Source organism: Pleurodeles waltl, chromosome 1_2 (genome assembly GCF_031143425.1).
Source record: "Pleurodeles waltl isolate 20211129_DDA chromosome 1_2, aPleWal1.hap1.20221129, whole genome shotgun sequence".
NCBI lineage: Eukaryota > Metazoa > Chordata > Amphibia > Caudata > Salamandridae > Pleurodeles > Pleurodeles waltl.
In genome coordinates this window covers 693,974,668-693,993,256 of record NC_090437.1, presented here as the reverse complement: position 1 = coordinate 693,993,256, position 18,589 = coordinate 693,974,668, and the positions used below count along the sequence as shown (strand labels likewise).

The following is an 18,589-nucleotide window of genomic DNA, read 5'->3' as shown; positions in this document are numbered from 1 at the left end:
GAAGAAGCCATGGTTCTCCAAACGGAAGCCAATAGCAAGTGATCCCTCACGTAACTGCTATGCATGTGACCAGGTGGGTCATGTGAGGGGGGGACCCCAAATGCCCCAAAAGTACACCGGCACCCACTGGTGTGCCGTCCCAGGGTTTGGCCAGTGTAGCGCTTGGGGAGGAGTTGGGTCCAGGTGTGTGGGAGCCAGCCGAGATGACCTTTGTCTCACTAGGGGACAGTGAGATGGTCCAGAGAACCCTTGTGCCTGAAAACACTACGAAGTACAGGCAGTGGGTGACCATTAATGGACAGAGGGTAGAGGCTTTGAGAGACACAGGAGCCACCTTGACTACAGCAAGGAGTCAGCTGGTGTCTGAAGAGCAGATTGATCCCCAGGTACTTCACCAAGTAGTTGCAGTGGACAACTCAGAGCGCCTCTGTAGAGTGGCGCAGGTTCCCTTTGAATGGGGAAGGGCGTCTCAGGTTCCTTGAATGTAGCTGTGAGTCCAACCATGCCGGTTGATTGTTTGCTAGGCAATGACCTGGAGGATTCCCCTTGGAAGGAGGTGTAACACAGGTCTCACTTGGAGATGTTGGGTCTGCCTGGGTTGGTATGCGTATCCACCCGGTCAATGGCAGCCCGTCAGGGTAGTCAAGAGCCCCTGGAGCCTGAAACAGTGGCCCAGGGTACCTCCAAGAAGAGGAAGGGCAGGGGGCGTGGGAAACCGGCCCCAGAAGTTTCCACGGTCCGGGAGGAGGCGGAGTCTGAGAGTGACACCCCAGAGCCTACAGGGGAACAAGTGGCTGAACTGGGGGAGGTCCCTGAGCTGTTGCAGTGGCAGTAGGAAGGGGGGCCCACCAGGGAAGCATTCTGTGCAACACAGAAGACATGCCCTACTCTGGAGGGTTCGCAGCAGCAGGCTGCAGACCAAGCGGCTGGCAAGGAGCCAGGATCACACCTGATTTATTAGCAGGATGACCTCCTGTATAGCGAGCCTAAGGTTCCTGAGCCTGGGTCAGCCGTGTGCTGGTGGTACCCCAGTGCTTCAGGGCCTTCCTACTGGGGTTGGCTCATGATGTGCCTTTAGCTTGTCACCCACTTTCACTGGCCCCTAATACGCAGGCACTCAGATGCACATTGCAGGTCTTGTCAGACTTGCCAGGCAAGTGGCAAGAGTGGGGGGAAATGTAAGGCTCCCCTCCAACCTTTACCTGTGGTCAGTACTCCCTTTGAGGGGGTAGGCATTGACATTGTGGGGCCTCTGGATCCCAAGACAGCCATGGGCAACAGGTTCATCCTGGTCTCGGTGGACCATGCCACCCAGTACCCATAAGCCATTCTTTTGAGATCACTTCCCCTGTGTTGGGTCGTGCTTTGATGGTTTTTTTTTACCCGCATGGGGTTCCCCAAGGAAGTGATATCTGATAGGGGTACCAATGTCATATCCACGTATATGAAGTCTCTGTGGAAGGAGTGTGGGGTAACCTACAAGTTCACCACCCCTTACCACCCCCAAAGTAATGGTCTGGTTGAGAGATTCAACCGCACCTTGAAAGGCATGATCATGGGCCTGTCAGAGCCCATGAGGCGGAAGTGAGAAGTCCTCTTGCCATGCCTTCTGTTCCCCTACAGGGAGGTGCCTCAAAAGGGACTTGGGTTTAGTGCCTTTGAGCTGATTTATGGCCACCACGTGAGGGGACCCTTGAGTCTGGTGAAGGAGGCTCCTAGTAACCCCCCCCTCCAAGGATGTATTCAGTTACATGCTGGCTTTGAGAAACCAGACTGTATGCTTCAGGAGCCTCGCCCAGGAGAACCTAGAAGCAGCTAGGAGGACATGACACGCTGGTATGACCAGAATGCCACTCTGGTCGAGTTACAACCTGGACAAAAAGTGTGGGTGATGGCACCAGTGGAGCCTAGACCGCTCCAGTATAAGTGGACTGGGCCATTTGAGGTGGTGGAGCGCAAGAATGAAGTCACCTACCTGGTGGGCTTGCAGTCTCCAAGGAACCATTTAAGGGTCCTGCACTTCAACTGCCTTAAACCTCACTTTGAGCGGACTGAACTGTCCATGCTCCTTGCGACAGATGATGGTGTAGAGGAGGAGAGTGAGCTTCTTCCTGACCTCCTGTCTGCAGGAGAAAAAGATGGGTCAGTGGAAGGAGTGATCCTCTCCCCCCCTGACTGAGAAGCAGCAAGGTGACTGTTGCCACGTGTTGGGACAGTTTCCTCACTGTTTTCCCTGATCCCAGGAGTCACACACTTGTGCACACATGATTTGGACACTGGGGACAGTACACCTATTAAACAAAAAGTTTACAGGGTGACTGACAGGGTTAGGGCATGCATTAAGGATGAAGTATCTAAAATGCTTACCCTAGGGGTTATTGAGCACTCCAGCAGTCCTTGGACCAGCCCAGTGGTATTGGTCCCAAAGGCTGCTGCACCTGGTACCACTCCAGAACTCAGGTTTTGTGTGGACTAACGGGGACTTAATACGGTCAGCAAGACTGACGCACGCCCCATCCCCCGAGCTGATGAGCTCATTGATCGGTTAGGAGCTGCCAAGTACCTCAGTACGTTTCATTTACTATCTAGGTACTGGCAGATTGCCTTAACTGAGGGGGGCAAGGAGAGGTCAGCATTCTCTACCCCAGATGGACATTTTCAATTTAAAGTCATGCCATTTGGGATGAAGATTGTCCCTGCCACCTTTCAGAGGTTGGTCAACCAGGTGTTGGCTGGGCTGGATGAGTTCAGTGCCACCAACCTGGATGACATTGCTGTGTTTAGTTCCACATGGGAGAAACACCTGAAACACCTCTGGATAGTGTTAGAGGCCACTATTAAGGCGAGCAAGTGCCAAATAGGGTAGGGTTCTGTGGTGTACTTAGGACACCAGGTGGGGAGTGGCCAGGTGGCACCCCTACAGCCTAAGATTGACACAATTCTGGCTTGGGAGCCTCCCAAGACCCAGACTGAAGTGAGAGCCTTCTTAGGTCTCACAGGATACTACAGGAGGTTTGTTAAGGGATATGGTACCATTGTTACCCCCTTAACTGAGTTGACTTCGAAGAAGCAACCCAGGAAAGTGATCTGGACAGAGGCTTGCCAGAACGCTTTTGATTCCCAGAAGGCTGCCATGTGCACAACACCTGTGCTGAAGGCACCTGACTACTCCAAGGAGTTTGTTTTGCAAACAGATGCCTCAGAGCATGGTATTGGAGCAGTACTCTCACAGCTTAATGAAGAGGGCCTAGATCAACCCGTAGCCTTCATTAGCAGGAGGTTACTACCCAGGGAACGTAGGTGGAGTGCCATAGAACGGGAAGCGTTGCTGTGGTCTGGGCACTGAAGAAGCTAAGACCCTACTTGTTTGGGACTCACTTCCGAGTTCAGACCGACCACAGGCCCCTCAGATGGTTAATGCATATGAGGGGTGAGAATCCAAAACTGTTGAGGTGGTCCATTTCCCTACAGGGGAGGGACTTTATGGTGGAACACTGTCCTGGTACAGAACACGCCAATGCTGATGGTCTGTCCAGGTTCTTCCGCCTTAGTAATGAGAACTCCCATGAGGTTGGGTAGTTGCTCCCCACTTTCAGCTAGGGGGGGACACGTGTTATACTTTAATCCTTGGCGTGGTCTCCCTTAACTTTTTGCCTGTTTCCCAGGTTGTTGATGTGGGCTGGACTATGATTTTATTTTGCTGTTTTTGTTACTCTGGGCACTTTACCACTGCTAACCAGTGCTAAAGTGCAAGTGCTCCTTTACAAAATGTGTATGTAATTGGCTTATCCATGATTGGCATATTTGATTTATTAGTAAGTCCCTAGTACAGTGCACTTTAGGTGCCCAGTGCCTCTAAATCAAATGCTACTAGTGGGACTGCAGCACTGGTTGTGCCACCCACATAAGTAGCTCTGTAATCATGTCTCAGACCTGCCACTGCAGTGTCTGTGTGTGCAGTTTTACCTGTAAATTCGGCTTGGCAAGTGTACTCACTTGCCAGGCCTAAACCTTCCCTTTTCTTACATGTCCGACACCTCTAAGGTAAGCCCTAGGTAGCCCCAAGGGCAGGGTGCAGTGTATGGTTAAGGTAGGACATATAGTAATGTGTTTTAAATGTCCTGACAGTGAAATATTGCTAAATTTGTTTTTCACTGTTGCAAGGCCTGTCACTCTCACAGGTGAACATGAGGGCTACCTTTAAATCTGATTAAAGTGTAGATTCCCTTTGGAAGCGGATGGACATGTGGAGTTTGGGGTCTCTGAGCTAACAATTAAAAAATACATCTTTTAGTAAAGTTGATTTTAAGATTGTGTGTTTGCTTATACCATTTCTGTGACTCTGGATGTTTGTGGATTCCCTGTCTGGGTCAGTTTGACAGTTGGGCTGGTTGCATCTCACACTAGACAGTGACACAAAGGGAGCTGGGGTGTAGCCTGCATATCCTGATGAGCCATCTGCGCTAGGAGGGAGGAGAGGAGTGGTCACTCACACTTGAAAGGGCTGTGCCTGCCCTCACACAATGCAGTCTCCAACCCCCTGGTGAGTATCTGGGGCCTGGCCTGGGAAAGGCAGGATTTCACATTCAAGAGAGACTTTGCTTTGAAGTAGGCCTACTTCAAAGGAGAAATTGCGTATAAGAAGGGCACCCAAAACCGCAGACTTTAGAACACTTCTGGAAACCAAGAGGAACCTGTGCCTGGAGAAGAGCTGAAGAGCTGAGGAAGAAGAACTGCCCTGGCAGTGACTGAGCTTTGTGGAGCTATCCTGCAGTTGCTTCTTCTGCCAGAGTAAGAGGGCAAAGACTGGACTTTGTGTGCCTTCCATCTTGTGAAGATCTCCAAGGGCTTGATTTAGAGCGTGCCTCCTGTTGTTTGAAGTCTCAGGCACAGTTTGGTTTTCGGATTATCGTGCAGCTGGATTTCCAACGCAAACACCGCTGGGCATGTAAAAACAACGCAAGGCCTGCCCGGACCCGAGAGTGCTGACCAGATCGACGCTTCACTGCGGAGAGAAGAAACGACGCACCCCGATCTGACGAAAGGAGAAACAACGCAAGGTCCTGCTTGTGAGTGGAATCGACACAGCGCAAGCCCTTTTTGATGCACACTCGCCCGTACTGGGTTATTTTTAACACACCCAGGGTACATTTTCACGCTAACAGTGTTAGTGTGCATTTAAAACTACATAAAGACTCTTTTTGCCCATGGTAGCAAAGTCTCATCCACTGCATCATCTATTGACCACTGTCAAATCTCAATTTCCTATTGCAGCGAGCCGAAATGTAAATAAACATCTACCATTAGGCAGATCTTAATGGAAACAATATTTTTTACTTCTTTTTATTTTTTCTGTTCCAAAAACAGTGGGTACTACTCAAAAGAGAAAGCGCATATCCATTCTACATGAGAATCCAGCAATGTTACAGACTTCATCATGAAGGATATGATCATCTTAGAAAGAGATTGTAGAGTAGTGATGTTCCATTTCAGGTGTTTTGCAGCAGTTTCAAGATATTTTTTAGAACTTCATATTGCTCAAAAGGTGTCACTTCTGATATTTATCTCTTCCCATGCACTTCATTGCTTGGTACTCGTGAAAAAGTGACACTCTATCACACATTTCACAACTGAATGTCACTCGTAATTGAACTGAAACCATGGAAATATCACTCATACCCCATGTGAAAACTTGCCAGCTATGTTGAAATAAATTAATCTTTAATGGTCTCTTAAAATGTAAGAACGTGTACTCTAACCTAAGGACATTAGCAAGCAAGTTCCATATGTAGCTACCTGAGTAGATAAAGTCTTCCCTCCTGATCGTACTTTAGGGGCGCTGGACACTTGTCTGATTTTCGTTGATGTTCAGGGTGCTTACCTGCAGGCCCTCACCGCGTGACGAAGCCTGAAAATTCTGTAGCTGCCAAAGGCTAAACTCTTCCCTATGGTAGGCTGTCGAGCAGCCGAGCGACATGTTTTTGAGTACCTCAAGGAAGTTGCTTCATAAATTACTGTAATCTTGACAGAACAAAATATACGCCCACCCACACCATTGTGTCGCATTGGTTATTGGCAATTTGAAATAAGAGCAAACACATTATCTTCCAATAGCTTTGGCTGAACTCTTAATACTCTCACACTGACAATATATGCAACTGTACTTGTTTGGAAAACTTCTATTTCAGGCTCCTGACACTTTTAGCTGCCTCAGGACAAAAGAGATTAATGTGACGTCATCAGTCCTGCTGAAAAGTGTGTAACTTATTTTCTCTTTGCATTGTGTTTGCAGGTTATCCAGATAAGAAAGGGACAGAAGAAAATACTGAATAAACTCATTGGCCTTGTGCAAAGAGCGACTAAAGGCCAGGCGGATCCCGTGCTTGTGAAAACGATATTAGAGGAGAAGTTGTCCTGACGTCCACGCATCCACCGGCAGGCAACGCCTCCATCAAGTTTTTGAGGAGCTGTCAAGGACCGTCCGACAATCACCAGGCCACGACAGTGCAGCGAGGATTCAAACACCCGTCTTACACATTGTTTTGTTTATGCCCCTTAGACTAGCGCAGTATGGAACAGCAGGGCGCCTCATTGGCCTTAGCTGTTCTCCTCCCTGTCTTCCCGTCTAGTGCTTCCCAGCTGCCATCCCTCTAAAGTGTTTTACAGGGTTATTTCTGTCCAGTGTTAATTGAGACGGAGCAACTCGTGAGCATTTCTGAAGGGTGCATCTGTCATTGTTTTCTGCCCCATGATTACTGTGAACCACAGACTGGTGCTTTATGGCGCTCAATAAAGCGGAGCAAGTGGCGAGATATAAAGAGCTGTGAAACAGAAGGGGGAAATTAATGACTGCTTCAGAGTAGGGATGTTCGGCAATGAAAAAAGCTACTTGTGCGGCTCAAACCTCCGAGGCAACCTTTTGCAGGTGCTCGCAATGTGCAGTTGATTAAGCGAGACCCAGGGAGATAAAGTGATCTGTCCACAGTCACATGACGTATGCAGTGACGGGATGGAGACTTCATTTGTCAGCATCTTTTTCTCAAGTTGGTGCCTTGAGCACTAAATCGTATTCAGCTCCAAAGGGCGCGCTTGTGATCCTCATGAATCACTCTAAAACGTGTTGCGCTACAGCAGATGGAGAGGCAAGGAGGTGTTATAAAGGACAAGATATACCGTGTGTCCTGTCATTGTAAAATCGATGTTTATTAGTAACTATTTCCCAAGTTCAGAGTCTTTTCAACTGACTAGGAAAAGTCCTCCTACTTTGGGTTTAATACGAAGTCGGTGTCGTTGTCAGCCACATTTTTAGTGGACCCTGTAGTTTTATATACGCTCTAAAACATTGAAGAGTTTGTCGCTGGAAGATCGTATATCCTGTTCTGACAGTAAACTCCCATGAAATAAGCTCCCCCTCCTTCAAGTGATGGGAAAATGCTCGATTGCTGTCATGTCTGGCAGCTAAATTTCATTTCACAGTAAATCAAGTTTAGCCTTTGCAAATGTAACTAGCGTACCAACACGAGTCTCTCGTAGTAGAATTTTTTTTTACTTTTAGAAATAACGTTTTCCCCTATTCACAGTACAACTTTGTTTTGTCATCTGAACACTATCCGGTAGAATGTATTTTGTCAATTATCACACTGTAATTAAACGTTTTCTCAAATGAAGCATTGTTTTGCCTCATGAAGTAAATCAGTGGGACACAATAATGAGTGACTCCTATGTTTGCTGTAGTGCAGTCAGATACTTTTGGGCTGAAATGTGTTTTTATCATAACTGAAAAACATCAGTTCCAAATGTTTTATGGTTTCTGAGAATTGTAGAATCACATGGCTTATTTTCTACTTTGTCAGTCAGTCTTTCACATTAGTATAACTTAATCCACAACACTGATGTCAATCAAGAATATGCTAGGGAAATAATGTCCTTTAGGTTTCGTTGTTACCTTCTTTCCTTGAGAGCCCAGTGGTACTTAGAGAGAGAAGTGGGTGTTGGGTACTGAAGCAGCCATCAAACTCTGAACCACTCTAATCATTATTCTACATATTTTATCACTTAATCCCTTAACTACCCGATAAGAAGAGAACATCTTAGAATACTGTGTCATTTTAAAGGGAGACACCATTTTCCCACAGATGATGGTCAATTTAATGTGAGAAGTTCTGTTGTGTAATGTTAAGAGGAAAAACAACGAAAGTTATAACTTCTATATTTAAGAAATATGTTGTAAGTGATCAAATTTGAGACTCAAGACGAGGCAGGAAGCTTTTTCCAACTTACTTAGATGAACTGACAAAATGTATGTCACGAATGTTCATGCCCACACAATATCCCACTGCTCAAAAATATAGGGTCCCATCTGCACCCACAATTTGGACACTAAAAAGAAATCATTGAATACACTAAAATTAAAAGTAATATCAGTGAAACTCCAGATATTGGCTTTTTTTTTTTTTTTTTTTTTAAATCAAAGCGAACTGATACATAATACGTAACATATATCAAACTGACCTAAGAGCCTGATTTAGATTTCGGTGGAGGGGGTTACTAAGTCCCAAAAGTGACAGATATCCCGTCCGCCGAAATCTAAATCTCATTGTTTCCTAAGGGATTTAGATTTCGGCGGACAGGATATCCATCACCATTGTGAACAGTAAACCCACTGCTTAAATCTAAATCAGGCCCTAAAGCTAATGGTTAGTAGACCACGAAGACAATGAACTCATAGGATCAGATTATCATTTGCATATAACCATCCACATTCAAGGACAATATTTTTCTATCATCTAAAACCAAGTTTAGTACTATTCATGAATATTATGGCCCCCAACAAGGCTGCACAAGCGTATAGATATACGTTGGCACTGTATGGAAAACAGGGGGATGCATCCCTTCTCATGCTTGAATATACATTTATTTTCTCATTTTGGTTAGAGACTTTGAATATAATCTCTGGTATCTTAAGTCTGAATCCAGCCTTGCAGCCTCATTTAGAGTTGGCTGCGAGGGTACTCCATTGCATTAGCAACGGAGAACCATTTCTAGCAATTTGAAGGGCTGCCCACCTCATTTAGAGTTGGGCGACCACCAGTATTTCGAGTACTCTGTCTCCATATACCTCTGATGGCCCAACAGTTTAGTGTTCGTCGGAGGTTTTGCGTTTTGTCCGCCCTTCAAGTTTTCACTGTCTCTCACCACTAGGTCGAACCTGGTGGTAAGGAGTAGTGAAAATTGCAAAATGATCTGTCATGGGAGAAAAATTGTGTGGCAAGCAGGTCGGTTTTTTTTTAGTTTCAAAATATTTTAATTTTGAAAATAAAACAAAAAGTTGAAAGTTTGACGGATGGCTCGGTCACGTTCGTTAAACTTTTAATGCATTTGCGGGAATGGCCATGATGGCGGGCTAAGTAGCCTCACCAATGCGGGAGTAAAGTACTCCGCCATGGCAATGGTACATAATCCGACTACGAAACTGTAAAGCAGACCTATAGTCTGTTTAAGATTCCATGTTTTTCCACATTTTAATAGCCTATATATTACTAATACCTTCTAGGCATTGGTTGACAAGAGAATTTTAACTAATTGCATAAGAGAAAAATGGAATTTGCTCACATGGTTAATATGGGCGTGTTACCTTTATTAGTGCAGAGCACTGCCCTGAAAAATACCAATATCATTAACAGTGACAGTGAGAGTGCTTTATTGGAGAATGTAGATGTTTACCTTCAGAACTCAAACCAGTCTATGAATTGCCCATCCTTATCATAGTCTCTCATATGTAAGACATTATTCTGTAGAATATTCTTTGACGTAATGTGAATTGCAGTTTATTACATCTTTAATTCTGAGATAAATCCTTGTTGTTGACTGCATCTTGCAATATGTTGTTATAGCTCCTGTAAGACTCAAATAGATTATGTAATTAGTTATGATTTCAAATTCCAAGTTTGAAATGAGAAGGAAGTTTTGGATGAAGTTGTAGTGGAATGACTCTAACAATATTTCCTCTCATATAAAATGTTTGTCACTTCAATTATTCAACATGTTTACAGTTATCATCCATTACACTGTCAGTGTTATCTAGCATGGATCTGTGCCAGCGGAAATTCGTAAATCCGGCAGGGGGTTGGTGCATTTGCCAGTTTAGTTATTTAATCCTTAAATAAAACTGGCAATCAAAAAGTAATGTTCGTGGAAACGTGCACAAACATAATATTGTTAGTTAGGAATCGGTCTTTGTTTAGTTCAAACACAAAGACCCTTTCTCTACCCTTTTCCCTCAATCTTTCTCGCTTCATGTTTTCTCTGCACTCATGCAGCAGTGCATTGCTCACTGGACGAGAGGGAAAAGAGGAGGGACTCATCTGCAGGAGACCATTATGTTGTAAAATGGACAGTAAGGGGGGGACTTGGAGCTGCAGGGATCGTTTGTTTCAAAATAGCGCAGACTGGTAGCTGTGGGGAGGAGTTCGGCTGCATCACACCCCTTCCCTGCAGGCTGCCATGCACCACTCCGACCAGCAAGGCACGGCTAGCGGAGAGAGTCCGGAGTAGAGGCCACCATTACATAAAGCAAGTAAAACTAACGAAGAGCAGGGCACAGATATGCTAATGATACACCGCTTTGCCTGTAGGTGTCTTTAATGTCAGGTAATTGTTAGTTGAAACACTGCCTCCAGAATATTGAATTAAATATTTTGTAAATCATGGTAACATAAAGATTAAGGTTTTGTAGTCCACAGATTCTCCCTGTAAACAACCAATTGGGTTTTAGCCAGAGAAGTTACCACTTGAAAGAAAATAGTACCACCGCCTGATGCCAGAGTCAAGGGTCTTTGTTTTTGGCCTACACTCTCAACTGCCTACATGTTGTCACATACTGGCCGTTTCCTGTTGTCAGTTGTGTGGGTACCCAGCCTCACAATGGCAATAGAGAAAACTGCCTCAAAGCGATGAATTCCGAACACTGCACACATGCATGTGTTTGTGCATTTTAGATGGCATGATCCCTTACCTGCTCGTGCTCTCCTTTGTCAGTTTCTTTATTCGACCTAATGTTGTGAATTGGAACCTACCTAAGGAGAGCTGAGATATGTCTTAACACAGATCATTATCCCTGAAAAATTCAATATTTTGTTCATTTATTTGTAGTCCCCCCCCCCCTTCTTCCTTCAGATTGGGAAGCTTATGCCACAAAGCTACAGCTTTAGGGCACATTCATCATGACACCTACCATTTTTCACAGGTGACCTAAGTTTATGTCACACATGACATAACCACTGTCTTTTGTTTAGGAAACTATCTTCACACGCATGCCTGTGCTCTGCTCACTGGATGCTGAGTTCCTTTAGCATCACCTGGTTTGCAGGCAGCCTAAAGGTGCACTGTCCCAGCGAGCGATGTATTTCATCATTTGGAGAAAACAATGTCTGGTGCATACAGTGTTTTAGCCTTGTTGCACAGCTCCAAGTGCCCTTTCTTCCAATAAGGTAGTGAGACTGTTTAAACAAGAGCGTTTCCTCTCCTATGTGGAAGTCAGCCTGCATTAGTCTTTTGCAAGTTTTATGCAACAAGCCTGTTTCTTACAGTGTTAAGTCAAGCCACACGTCCCCTCAAACAGAAGAGGCAAAAAATAGAAGCATCTTCACCATGTCCTACTGTGATTGCCTTTCAGGGCACCTAGGTGCAGCAATTATGTTGCAAGTATGCACCAACTGCTGAGGCTCACTGTATCCAGTGATATTTTACCCCTCCACCATCCATGCTGATGTAAATCTTGGAGTAACACGAATAAACTGGTTTCCTTGATGCAATAAGTGGCTCTGGGGAGTGTACCAGTGAAAGTGGGTAATCTTTGGATTTAGTGTTCTTGTGATTCTCTCCTCGCTGCTCCTTCTAAAAAAAGGACCACCATGGAGGCAAGTATGGTCTTTGTTAGTTTCTGCTTCATTGCAGTCCTTCAATCTCAGCACAGACTCAATCCTATATGCTGTGTGTGTGAAGCTAAAGGCTAGATATTCTGCTCTCCCCAGCCCTAGCTGCATGAATGGAAACCAAAGACAGCAAAGTTCAACATTGTTATGGAATTCTCCATCAAGGCTGCCAGGAAAACATCACACCCTCACAAGAACTGTGCGATAACCTTTCAGACTTCTTCCTAGACGAGATCACAACTATCTACAGAAACTTTGATCCCCAGCCTACACTTAGAGACTAATTCAACAGTTTTACCACCACCGCACCAGAGACCAAGCACAGACTAACCACCTGGAACCTCCTCTCAACCCAGGACACCACCTCCATCATGAAAATTATCCACTCAGGTGCTCCCACAGACCCATGCCCACATTACATTTTCAACCTCAGAAACCAGAGGATCGGCCAGGAGCTCACCACCCTGCTCAACACCTCAATCTCCACTGCAACATTTCCAGATGCCTGGAAACACATCAATGTCAGACCACTCTTCAAGAAACCCTCCGCCGACCCTTGCAAACTCAAAAACTACCAGTCTCCCTGCTCCCCTTCCCAGCCAAGGTACTGGAGAAGACAATTAACAAACAACTCACAACCTATCAGGAACAGAACCAGCTACAAAACACTTCCCAATCAGGTTTCCACAGCAGCCACAGCACCAAGACTGCCCTGATCGCAGCTGCAGAAGACATGAGAATCCTCCTCGACAGAGGAGAAACAGCAGCCCTGATTCTCCTCAACCTATCAGCAGCCTTTTACACCATATCCCACCACCTGCTGATCCAAAGACTCCACCACATTGGCATCCAAGGAGACACGCTCAGATGGATCACTTCCTTCCTCACCGGTAAAACACAGAGGGTGGGCCTACCACCTTCGCCTCCGAACCCAAGGATACATCTGCGGTCTCCCAGGGCTCATCCCTCAGCACCATACTCTCCAATGCATATATGACGCCGTTAGCCAACATAGTCAGAGCTCGCTGTCTCAACCTAATAACATATGCAGATGACACCCAACTCATCTTCTCACTCACCAATGGCACCACCAGAATCAACTTTCACAGATGCATGACAAGTGTTGCCTGAAGCAGAAACTGCCTGAGGCACAAAACAGACAAGACGCAAGTCCTGATCTTCGGCAAATAGCAACACATGGAACGATTTCTGGTGGCCATCTAACCTAGCACCCACACCCGCCGAACAAACCAGGAATCTCGGAATCATTCTCGATAATAAGCTGACCATGAAATCACAGATTAATGCCATCACCTCCACCTGCTTCCTCACCCTGTGCATGCCACATAAGATCTTCAGGTGGCTACCCCTACACGCAGACGTGCCGTGGCTCAGGCCCTAATCACCTGCCGACTGGATTATGGAAACACTCTGTACATTGGAATCGCCGCACACCTCCTACAGAGACTTCAAACCATACAAAACGCTGCAGCCAAACTCATCCTCGACCTCCCCTGACTAACTCACACCACACCCAACCTCAGGCAACTCCACTGGCTCCCCATATAGAAGAGGTGACAATTCAAGCTACTGAGTCACACACAAGGCTCTACACAACCAAGGACCCGCTTACATTAACCACCACCTGAACTTCCACCATCTGTCAAGAAGACTACACTCTGCCTCCCTTTCACTTGCCCATACTCCCTGCATCTACCAAAGCAGAATGGGAGGGCACTCCTTCTACATCGCAGCAAAGACCTGGAACAGCTTCCCCACACAACACCGGACCATCACCTCATTTCTCAAACTCCGAAGGTCCCTCAAAACCTGGCTGTTCGATTGAGACTTCCGGGACCTGCAAGTGCCTGGATACCCTGTTGGGTGATTAGCAGTGCTATATAAATACTGACTGAGTGATTGATATATTTTCAGTTCTAGTGCACTTAGGCAGGTTCGCTCAGAGATAGTGCAGCTGATGCATTGAAGGCCTAGCCCAAGGCCCTTTTTTTTCAACCAGTAACCTTGTCCCAGACCTACTCCCCGCTACTCCATTTGGGAGTAAGCAATGCTTGTATGTACCATCTCTAGGCATTCTCAGTGCACTAGGTCATGTGTGGACTGTCCTGATGCAGACGTGTAGATCTGTACTAGAGATCACAAAGATCAGCACCCAACACTGTGCACCCTTGGGGTCCTGGCTTAGTTTTTAGAAGTGCTGATGGTGACTTCCCTTCATCTTCCCACCTGGACAAAGAGGTGAGCTGTCAGGAGACATACATGAAGAAAACTGTACCAGTCAGGTGTTCTCCCTCTCAGACAAGCTAGGTTCATTATAACCAGGTGCAGGTTGGTTTGAGTTCAGAGTCTTCCTCCCTGCTCTCAGACGTCCCCCCGGGTGGAGTTTGTGCTTGATGTGGCAAAAAAGCTGCAAGGCCAATGCTGATGATAATCCAGCACCTCAGATGTATTGCTGCCAATACCATGAAAGATTGTCTGTCCATTTGGCAGCAATCATGGCTTAAGTCTTGTGATGTTTGACGGTAGCAAGTTGTTAAATCACACAACTGACTAGCCTCTGTAGCAGTACAAAATTGATACAGTCATAGGCAGATGATTGAGTGCCATCAAAGGGGTACTGACAAGCACATCTAATCTGTTCCAACTGCTACTTTCAAGAGTAGTCATCCATTTGCTGCAAACCACTACCATACGCCCAGTCCAATCAGCAAAGAGGAGAAACGTACGAGGAAAATGAAGGTCACTTCTCACAGCCTTCAGAGGTCAGGATGTCCTCCCATAAACAACCTAGACATCCCAAGTCCTTATTGTTGCCATTAAATGAGCGTAACCTCTCATAAGTCTCATTTATAGTTACTACAGTATAACTATCATGCCGTTCCATTACTGTTTTTTTTTCAAGAAAGCGAAGGAGAAACCTCAAGTACTATACAATAATTCATTGGATTACACATTCATAAGATAGATATATATATATATACTTTTCCGTTTTCAATACAAAAGTGTAACTTTAGTTGCAGCTGTGCACAAGATAAAAATAAATGTTAATTATGAAGCTGGAACAGGAGTAATTTCTTCTTCTGCAAAGTTTACTTTTATGTAAAAATCCGAATCTGTTGCAAACAAATATTAATGGCATGTGAACGTGTAATGATCTCCCTGCAAGGGCTTCCCTCATACAGTGATTTGACTGAGATCGAGAGTATGTATCGGTGGAGCAGCGCCTGAGGATAACTCTGCCTGGACATCTACTTTGAAGCAGTAAACTCCACGCCTGCTACTCTGAGGAAGCAGGTTGGTAAAAATGTCTCTGAGGGTAAGGTGTTCGCCTGGGGTCTGTATACCTGGAATCATCTTCCCAAATAAATCTACCCCCACTTGGACACAAACAAGCAGCCTGAACCATGGTATTAAAGCGCAGCTCGGCCTTTTAACAATGGAAGTTTGGCGAGCTGTGAGATCTGCTGCAGAAATGGCAACTATCAAAGGACTACGTACAGTGGCCTGGGAGCGCAACAGGTGTGTGCACCCTTTTTTTGCGCCCCTCGGCACTGTTGTATTACAGAAGGGGCGGCATATTCTTGTGTGATCCCTTCTATAATAATGAAAGCGAGAACACACCTTTAGCACCTGGCATCCCTAGGCACTTACGGCGTGAGAGGCCAAACTATTTTTGGCAAAATCTCATAGGGGCATTCAAAAGTGGTCCCTCTCTTGTCCTTCCAGTGTATGTAGCTTATACACTGCAGCCTTTAACCCACTTTACCTTTGCCATGCGGTCTTTGCCATGCAGGTATGTACCACACAGGTAAGAATATTTAAAGGGTTTTTACCTTAGCTCTCCCCTCCCCCCCCCCCCTTTACCACATGGCAATTTACTCTGTAGGTAATTATATGTTTTTATTTTTAAAAATATCATTATTTTTATGTTGTTAAAACAGGATTACGTATGAGTCGAGGTAAATGGAGTTAAGAGTGATTTTAGGGGTGAGTAGAGGTAAAGGGGGTAAGAGTGATTTTAGGGTGGGCTGTGTAAAGGTAGGTAAGGGTGATTTAGGGTTCATGGATGGGTAAAGGGAAGGTAAGAGAACTTTAGGGGTAAGGGCGATTTTAGGGTTTAGTGGAGAGTATTGGTAATTGGACTTAAGAGGATAAAAAAAAATTAGGGGTGTTTCGAGGGTACTGCCCCAAAAAGAAAAAAAAGGAGTGTTTGGGATATATATATTTTTTCACTGAATAGACAAAGGTTACAAGGACATTATAGTTAGCTTCACGTTTTACCCATACAAAACCATAGAAATTCAACTGTTATACTTTTAGTTGTACAGGTAAGAAACTATAACTTGTGGCCTAAAGTCGCTTTTGAGCACAAGTTATAGTTTTTTCAGGTAAGTATAACTATAACTGCTGAATTTCTATGGTGTTGTATGGGTATTACGTCAACCTAACTATAACGTCCCAGTGACCTTTGGTTTTTTTTTGGCTAGCCAATCAGGGCCTTACTTTTTCTTGGGATCCACTGATCCTCCGTGGTTGAAAAAAGATGAAGTCAGAGAGTCTGATTCTATCCACCAACTCATTCAAGGCCTTTAAGCAGGCCAGGTTAGACATTTACAAATGGCTCTGTAACTTTGTGGGCCCCTCCTCAAGGGTGACCTCAATCCTACAGGTTTGGGGATTTTGGTATCACTGACCTGACACCATACAAAGCACACCCTACGGATCTGGGCTTGGTGCCAATCCCAAAGAAGTTTCTGCTGAATAAGGTGCCACCCCTTGTGCCTTCGGAGCTGCATATAGCCCCAACTCTAGGGACCACCATAGGAGGCCGGTCTTGGCTAAGGAAAAGTTTGTCCTTACTTTCATATCATGTGCTTAGGGCTCAGAGATTTGCCCAGAGAGAGGAGCTTTTTGTATCAGATTCCAGTGCCCTAGATATGCCTAATAGAGACTGTGAGTGCATAGAGGAAGTCAGTTTGAAGGCTGATAACATTCTTTCTCCTAATAATACAGATGCAGGCCTTTGCACAGACCTGCAAAATGCAAGTAGCTTTGTCTTGGCACCAGAATAGGCCATTTCTTACTCCTTGAGTCCATCTTCGGAAAACGTTTTTTCCTTTGCCTCTTTGATATGGAAAGCAGCGGAAGCAGTGGAATTGTCCTTGCCCACTGCTGAAACAAGGCCAAACATCTTGACTGAAATCCTACAGCCGTTCTCTGTGGCTAAGGCACCTTTACTGCTATTCGAACTAGTGTTCTTTGAGCCACTTTTAGCTGTCCCTTTGGAAACTCTTTTCAGATGGGCAGTCACACCCGAAGTTTTTGTCTACACACTTGTCAGCAGAGAGTTTGGTGGCTTAAGCTTCTTTTGCAAAGTTAAATCCTAGCGCTTTCCTCACACCTCCTCCAGATAATGAGTCCGAAAAGCCTGATTGTATTTCTGGAAAACGTTTACATCATGCAACCTTGCTCTGTACACTGCAAACAACACATTTCTTCTTGGCTGGTATGTGCCAGTGGTAATTGGCTGGAATGGCCATTGTACATCTCTCTAACCACATGAAGATGACCTTCTCTGACCCGGTCTGCAAAGGGTTGGTTGCCTCCAAACAAATCTTGAAGAACTGACCTCCCCAGTGAAGCAGTTCCATCAGCAGTACCATGCTTTAGGGCTTCTCTAGGGGAAGCCCCTCACTGCGATAGCAACCTTTCCAGCCTGTCCACTCCCCAACAGCATTATCACTTCTTTTGAGGCAGGGATGGACCTATGGGATGCCAAGAGCAACAGCTTCCAGTCTTCCCCATCTTCTGCTGGATTTTCCACCTTAAAACCTCTTTAACTTCTTTCCCCTCATCCAATGGTTTTCAATGGGTTTACGGCTTTCCACATTGCCACCAACTGAGAGGCAATCACCATGGAGTAAGAGCACTTCAGTTTACCCGGAATGGTTACATCAAAACAATCCTATGTTCTCAAATAGCCTTCCCTCTTCTTGTGCAAAAGGCACCCCAACAGATACCTCAGTATTGGAGTGGAGGTTCTTCCCTGTTGAGGAAATGGGCCTTTTGAAGAAAGGGGCACAGGACTTTTTACCTTTTTATTTCTTGATCTTCGAGAAGGACAGAGGTTTCAAACCCATTCTGGATGTATTCATTTGATAGGATAACTTCAAAATATTGCAAGTGAGCACAATTTGGTTAACTGTCTAGCCAGTGGTTTATGTCCATGGATCTCCAGAATGCCTTTTTCCACCTACTGATCATCCTCACCCACAGTATAATATAATCTCTGGTTCACTGCGGGGTTCCAGTACTACCAGTTTGGCAATTATTCCAACAACTGCTCCACAGATATTCACTAAAGTAGTGATGGTAGTGGCGGTGTCACTCAAAAGGTTAGAGGTCCATGTATTTCTATACAGAGATGACTGGTTTGTGAAGGCTCGGCCACCTACACTAGACACAGAAAATCTTCAGCACACCACCCCCTTCCTGCACAACATGGGCTTGGACACACAGATGGACCACCTTATTCCCTTGCAGTGGCTAATCCTTATAGTGTTATACACACACTGCTTGAAGGTCCTTCCTCCACAGAAGTTTGCAGACATTTGGACTATCATTCTGGTGTTTCT

At 45.4% G+C, this 18,589-nt stretch overlaps 1 protein-coding gene across 1 annotated transcript in view; it reads left to right on the top strand.

Annotated features, from left to right (window-relative positions):
• GATB (glutamyl-tRNA amidotransferase subunit B) overlaps window positions 1-7,672 on the top strand; it is a 684,248-nt gene extending 676,576 nt beyond the window's left edge. Inside the window, exon 13 of the mRNA XM_069242652.1 lies at window positions 6,293-7,672. Within this exon, the coding sequence (XP_069098753.1) occupies window positions 6,293-6,418 (126 nt within the window). The 3' untranslated portion in view covers window positions 6,419-7,672. The remainder of the gene's footprint in view (window positions 1-6,292) is intronic.
• The last annotated feature ends 10,917 nt before the right edge of the window (window positions 7,673-18,589 follow it).